This window comes from Mizuhopecten yessoensis, unplaced genomic scaffold (genome assembly GCF_002113885.1).
Source record: "Mizuhopecten yessoensis strain PY_sf001 unplaced genomic scaffold, ASM211388v2 scaffold715699, whole genome shotgun sequence".
NCBI lineage: Eukaryota > Metazoa > Mollusca > Bivalvia > Pectinida > Pectinidae > Mizuhopecten > Mizuhopecten yessoensis.
In genome coordinates this window covers 1476-9070 of record NW_018479747.1, presented here as the reverse complement: position 1 = coordinate 9070, position 7595 = coordinate 1476, and the positions used below count along the sequence as shown (strand labels likewise).

Here is a 7595-nt window from a genome sequence, read left to right as displayed (position 1 = left end):
CTGAAATTCGAAATGATGCCCAGTGGGCATCTTTAGCCTGGGGTATCGTTGATGCCGTTTTGCATGTGGATACCTTAGAAGATGCCCAGTTGTGGTATAGGTGTGAAAAAGCGGCATAAGACCTATAACAATATGCCGTGGCCTGTTGAAAACGAAAAATTAACGATTATGTACTGAAATTCGAAATGATGCCCAGTGGGCATCTTTAGCCTGGGGTATCGTTGATGCCGTTTTGCATGTGGATACCTTAGAAGGTGCCCAGTTGTGGTATAGGTGTGAAAAAGCGGCATAAGAACTATTATGTTAGGTACATTTGGATATCAAACTAGCCCAATATTGGGCTAGCCCAATATTGAATAAGTAACCAACTTCACGCTGGTTGTATAGTTCCTGTACACGTGAGTCTATTGCCACGTGTCACTTGTCTTACCCTGTCGTGTCCATATAAGATGATCGTTCTAAATATAGGTCTGACCTCGTTTTGGTCAGTGGTCGGTTCAGGTATCTTTGTTACATTGTACATGTTGTAGCGCGGTTTTAGCATTTATTTATATACGGAGCTAAAGGGTGGATGTATTTCATATCAAGGAGTTTCAAGTTTTCAAGCTTTTTTTCAAGATCTCTTACGTACGATATATAGATATGACAAAGTCTTGTGATTGGTTTATGTTAGATTTTTATATTAATGTGATGTTGGATAAAATGGCATTAATCAAGGTATGAAATTGTACTTTTTATAAAAATATAAAAAAGGATCATGATCTCACGTAATGTGTACAATGCATAAAAAAGCTCTCTCGTTTAAAAGTAATGTATATGTTTGTATCAATATGTACACTGTTAATTTCATGTATCTTTTACAAATATTCCTTCATTGCATACAGAACAAATACAGATACAGATCTGATGTGTGCAAATCTCCGACTCGTGTGGTTAGGGTTGGTATTTCAATACATAAATATATGGGGCAAAGAAGTAATATAGACGGTAAAATCCCATATAACACGGGATCCTAATGGAGGTTTGTCCGTAGGATACGAATAACTTAAAATATGATATGGGGCAAAGAAGTAATTCCAACAGTGTGGACAAGTTTAGGTTGTCAAATTTTCGGAGCGATCCGCTCCTTTTTCAAGACACAGTGAGACAGAACAGTTACATGTACATATACATCATATTACAGAAGATAGAAATGATATACTATAAATGAAAATATAGCTATTATATAAAACCAATAGTCCCCTCGGCTAAAGACAGCCGAAGGCAGCAATTAAGCTGCGAGCATCGCGGACAAGGAACGCTGATGTAGGGGACCTATTCTTGCGCAAGATGCACTGTCATATAAAGTGAGTCAACGAGAGATAGTAAAATTGTGGAGTACATTATTATATATATATATACATAATAATATAACTACCTAATTAATAAGGTTAATTGTATCTTATATATGTATAAGTAATTTGTAATTAAGTAGTTCTACTATTGATTACGATGACGTCAGATTTTTTTAAGTTACTTGTGTGTAAATGTATAAACTATGTATGCACTGAATGTACATCATGTTAGGACCTTATATGTAAGCGCTGCTTTTCATTATCTTATCTGATGTATTGTGTCTTTGTAGGATTTTTATTGGTTTTTCATATATTGTGGAAATAAACGCCATGTAATCAAGAAATCTGCGACATCCTTCTTTCAACTTAACATTATTACATGTAAAGTGCAACGACAACAATATAATTATAGCGAAATCGTTTACGCAACCTCCTACATCAACCTATCTCTCAAATTGGGTTTCAATGCGTTAGGATTGCACACTGTTGAATGTATGGTGAATTCACGCATTTGTAAAGTTTTAACATTATTCGGCTTTTGTAAAAGAGAGACGTTCTGTGTAATTAGATAAAAGGCAGCTTCCATTTGGAGTCTGTCCAGAGTACAGGATTACAGTCCACTGTAGTGAGGACATAACCTTTTATCAAATAGAGAATTAATTATTATTTAGTGGTAGAACTGTAATGAATAACCTCTCGACATCGGTCTATTATAAAATAAACACTAACTTGTGTTCCCATTCCTCTGATAATGTAAATCGTATGTAGATATGTTTGATTTTAAAATAAAGAACTTAAATACATATTACGACTGTGACTCCGGTTTCGTATTTCACATGGCCTACTTTAACACAAATACACAGTGAATTACACACGGAACGCTGAAGTCGTCTATGTGTTATCTACTTTCATTACATTGTGTACGATGGCCGATAGTGGCCGACAGAACACTCATATTAGTAAAAAGTGTTCTGTCTGACAGTTTGTCAAATTATAAGAGGGCATTTTACACATTTTACAAAAAGTGTTAACTGTCATGACACTTGGTCAGTTCATGCATGGCAGTTTACTCATTTTACTTTCACAAAATAAAAATTGGGGTAGGAGGGAAAGATGGAAATAGGGTCACATTCCTAGGGCTGAGCAGAACAGAGTATGCTATTCCAAAGAACTTAGTTTACCTTTAACATAAATCACACGAATTAGACGGTATTTTAAATTGTTCATCGTGTGCAGGGAGCAAGAGGGAGTTCCTGCTATGAAGTAAGTAAAACGATGCTGTTTAAAAAGTATTTATAATATATATGTATACTGGTTTGAATATGTAAACTTAAGGGTTTATTGACGATCACAAGTTCAATACTGAAGGTAGCACTAGACTCTACTGGCAGCAGAATAACCTTTCTTGGTCATGTTACACACCGTGTGCTTGATCTGAAGGTCACAAAGAGGAGGCTAATAGTTGTGTGAGGCTTAAAATACTATAACGTATATTCTTTTGTATTTGATACCTTGTCGATTTTTGTTTTTTGTTTTATTTCGTTTCTTGTTTTTGTTTATATTTTTTTCAATAAAAACCCCAAACAAAACAAAACACAAAATACTATAGAACAACAAACACTATCACGCATTAACGAATTCACTACTTTTAAACACAAACACACATTAACATACACCAGAAAACGAGACATATATTTCATTTATCATGCACTAATTACCAATAATTTGCACCGTACATTTATGAACTACTGTTATTTCTATATGTGTCTTATTATGTTGAATCTCATTGTGTTTTTCCCGGTTGGACCATATACCATATGCGTTGAATGGGTAGTTGCTTGTATGTTTGACCATATTTTTGCACGGCCTTTTCCATGCTCTGTCCCGGAATACAAAATGTCTATATGTACTGAACTATACCGAGCAAGAATTCCGTCTTTGCATATTGCAGAGTTGTCTTCTCTTGTGAGCAGGTATTCATTGTTACGTCATTTGTTAGTGTGAAAAAATTACGTCGTTTTCTCAAAATTTGATGACGTTACTCTCACAAACCAATGACGTAACAATCAATACCTGCTCACAAGAGAAGATAACTCTGCAATATGCAAAGACGGAATAGGTCGATGGCTGTCTCTTACCTTAACATACCTCAACGTACCATCACCAAATTTGTTTATTCTCCTTCTTGGTGCAATAGTTGCCATATCTTGTTATCACATCTTTTTGTACCTTATGGTCGACATCTATTGATGGCTCGCTAACAATGTGCAATTTTTAGAGTAGAGTGTGCAAAATTTCAACTCATCAGACTATTTGATACTGTCCTGTAGTTTGAGTTGAGTAAGAGAAAAGGCTATCGTAGTCTTAATACTTTCCTTCTCACTGTCAAGGCTACTGTATCTTATCGCTGCTATAGAAACAAATACAGGCTCTATCAGTGACACATCTAGCTTTTCGTTGTTACCTTCTGACGAGTTGCTACTCTAATAACTTATCATTCATGCATCTGAATGACCTTCTCTTTACGGAATTATATAGTTTTAGTATTTTAGCATTTACTGAAACTTGGTTTAATGAATCACAAAATCGATAGCAATTTATGTAATGAACAATATATTTGCTAAAAGAGGACAGGGCATGGAAGTAGGCGGCACAGAATGCGTCTGGATCGAGGTTTCACATAAAGAACAAAATTTACTATTTGGAACTTTTTACAGACCGCCAAACTCTGTGAGCGCTTGTCTGTCTATGTAGGTAATAAACTACCGACGACTGTGCTACAGTACATGACACATATTTATGTACAGTGACATATAATTACAAAGAAATACACATATCACCAGATTCTTACACCATTTCACACCTGTGCCTGTGACAGAACATAACAAAAGACATAGTAACTACAATGACATATGGGCTGTGATCCACTGTTGCTGTAATTTCATATATATATTATATAGTCGGTATCAAAAGTCTACCACTGAACAAATAGACATTTCACACTTTGAGGCAGACCTACCACGGAGCCAGAGAAGGACACTGAGAGTAGTAAATTAAGGGAACATCTCAAAATTATTTTTCATTTCATCTGTATCAAGGATTCCTGTCCGCTGCTTGCTACAAAACGATCTTTTAGTGCTCCTTACCTACAGTAACATCCCCTGATTTTCATTATATGTACAACTGATAATCTTCTCTTGGCTGATCTCACCTGTATGCTAGAGTTGATCGCAGTAGTATAGAAATCCGAAAATTCACTCCCTGAAATGATCCCTAGAACAGCAAAAAATAATTATGCCCCCCCCCCCCCCCCCCAATATTTAAATATTTTGGTTGTGTTGCATGGAGAAAATTCCATGAAAGCTGTCGATGTAAAAGTAAGTCGAAAATAGCAGAAAACTGAATAAATTTCTACTTTTCTTCTGTTGTTATTTTTCAGGAGAATAAACATGAACATATGTCAATACAGAAAACCACTCCTTTTACGCCATCATGTTACAGTTGCTAAGGAACATTCATAAACGTTACTTTGTCACGACGGGGGGCTGATAAACGTTCTTTTGTCCAACCAACTCTATACAAAAATGCAAAGGAATGAAGTGCCGTTGGTGGGTTGGTGGGTTGGTGGTGGGGGTGGGGGTACTGAATAACCTCTGTTGACGTCATAATGACGTGATTTACCTGTGACGTCACGGAGGTTGTTTGGATGGGTTGTCTGAACTGCGGTAGCAGTACACTGATCGTGATGAGAGAGAATCATATTTATTCGCTGAAGTAAACAATGTCTAGCTTTCCTATAGCTTTAAATGTAAATAGAACTGTGATGAATTTCAGCATAGTTGTAATGTTTATTCGTCGAAGTTAACAATTTCTAGCTATTCTATTGCTTTTAAATGAAATAAATTTGAGACGAATTTCAACATAGTTGTAATGTTTATTCGCTGTAGTTACACCTGACTAAATACACAGACGCTTACCTCTCTTTCAAATTACAGGCGTCTGCTAATTGCTGTGAAGAGACGGCTTTGTCAAGTCGTTTCAGCTCATCAAAAAGTCCCAGGTCCTTTCCCAGCCTAATGGCGGAGGTGATGTAACTTCCAGTGATGAAATCTGTAATGTTTTTAGAATATGTTTCCAAATCCATTTTGTTATTTCAAAAATGTTATGGCTAAACCTCTCTATTTCCGAGGCGGGACACGTTTAAATTGCGTTTATGAGATGGTCACCTATTTATACATGTAGTAGTTAGCTATGGAAGCCTGTTAATACATTAGTGTCGGTAGGGAGTACGATGTAGATGGACAGTAACTGGACTGGCTCGATCGATTGCAAAAAGGTAGCTCAATATGTGAGCGTCCGTCTAGAGTTCGAATGTCCCGGATTCGAACCTTGTCTTGCCATTGCGATTTTCCTTTTTGTTACATTGCTGCCAACTAGCTGCTTCTTACCGACAAATCTACAGGTAGATGGTTTTCGTAAGCCCGATCAGTATAGTGTCAGACTACATATAGTAAACCAGTGGTCTTGGGTTCGATCCGTAGCTAAAGCATTGAAAATAACGACCTCTGTTACATAGATACAGTTGAGTTAGTAACGTACATATCATCTTGTTAACATTTTTATGACCTGACAATGTAGTTTGCGTAAAACACATCCTCTGCGACAGTTTACATATGTTTGTTCAGTTTGCAAAGAACGGACGTATGTACCTTCAATGTCGAGGCAGTTTAGCATGGAGAGAACATGCGTTCGGGGCCAGTAAGTAAGTTCCCTTGTCATGATACTATGCTTATATGACCATGCATTTGATCAGAATTATTACAATCTAAAAATTCCTACTGCTGTTCTGCATTGGACTCGAAAGCAAAGCGCCAGTATCGTACAGTGGTGGGAAACTATAGGTTTGTTGATATTTGTGTAAGTTGTTAATCAGGTGTATGGTTTATTATTTTTATAAACAGATGCGTTATTACCATTTACGTTGTAGGCTTCCTGAAGGCCCCATCAGTTATAATACTGTCTTTCAGCGGATAATCGAAACTACAATTACGGATATATCACTTTTTGTTATATAACTGATGTCTTTGCACTTCTTCTCACGAAAGTGTACGTTACAACAAAGTCTAGGCTACCATGGACGTGTAAGCTGCCCCCTGATGATTTGACAAAGTGACAGGCAAAAACACTTTAGTAATACGAGTGTTCTGCCGGCCGCTATAGGCTATCGTACTATGCAGATTAACTGAACATATTTATTTGACTTTAACACAAAGCAGTTCCATAATAAAAGGTTCAATCGTAAACCAAGACGTCTTGCCCTTTGACTCTGGAAGCTAGTTAATGGTAATATGCTACAATGACTATAGCTATAAAATGTTAATTCAAGGAAAATATATATTGTGAAAAATATTGAGTATCGACAGACGAACAGATAGTTGTGCATTTATTACAGGAGATTATTGAACCAATAGAAGCATCCTCCACTCTTTACTATAATATATCGTTATTGCCCACAAACACACCTACAATGCATTTGTTACAAATTCAAAACTAACAATAATTATTGCTACATGGACTTGCTACTCCATTTCAAATTCGTTTTAGAAAACTTAAAAAGTTAGACCGAGGAAAATGAATTCCTTACAAACTGTTCCCCCTTTTTGTCACCTACCCCTCTAAAAGTAGATCGATGTTGTATTTTTATTTGTGATTATTGTCAGATGTAACATATACGAAATCGTATCAGAATAAGCTTCCCATTCGTGGCGTAGCTTAATACCTGGACAGAAAAAACATTTATTTTTATGAAATAAGATCACTTGAATAACAAAATTGTATAGTTATTACAGTACTGAGTAGAGGTGAAAGGGTATCCGTGTTCATATTTTCTTTTTTTGTCATAGTTCTATTGTTTTTGTCATAGTTTTATTGATTTTGTCATAGTTCCATTGATTTTGTCCTTTTTCTATTGATTTTGTCATAGTTCCATTGATTTTGTCATAGTTCTTTTGATTTTGTCATAGTTCCATTGATTTTGTCCTAGTTCTATCAATTTTGTCCATGTTCTATTGATTTTGTCCTAGTTTTATTGATTTTGTCCTAGTTCTATTGATTTTGTCCTAGTTCTATTGATTTTGTCCTAGTTCTATTAATTTTGTCCTAGTTTTACCAGTTCTATTGATTTTGTCCTAGTTCTATTGATTTTGTCCTAGTTTTACTAGTTCTATTAATTCTGTCCTTGTTTTAATAGTTCTATTGATT

The 7595-nt window shown here is 35.8% G+C and overlaps 1 protein-coding gene across 1 annotated transcript in view; it reads right to left on the bottom strand.

Moving 5' to 3' along the window:
- Positions 1-5478, bottom strand: part of LOC110441198 — a 23724-nt gene extending 18246 nt beyond the window's left edge. The window contains exon 1 of the mRNA XM_021484304.1: positions 5312-5478. Coding sequence (XP_021339979.1) covers positions 5312-5478 — 167 coding nt within the window. The remainder of the gene's footprint in view (positions 1-5311) is intronic.
- Between the last annotated feature and the right edge of the window lie 2117 nt (positions 5479-7595).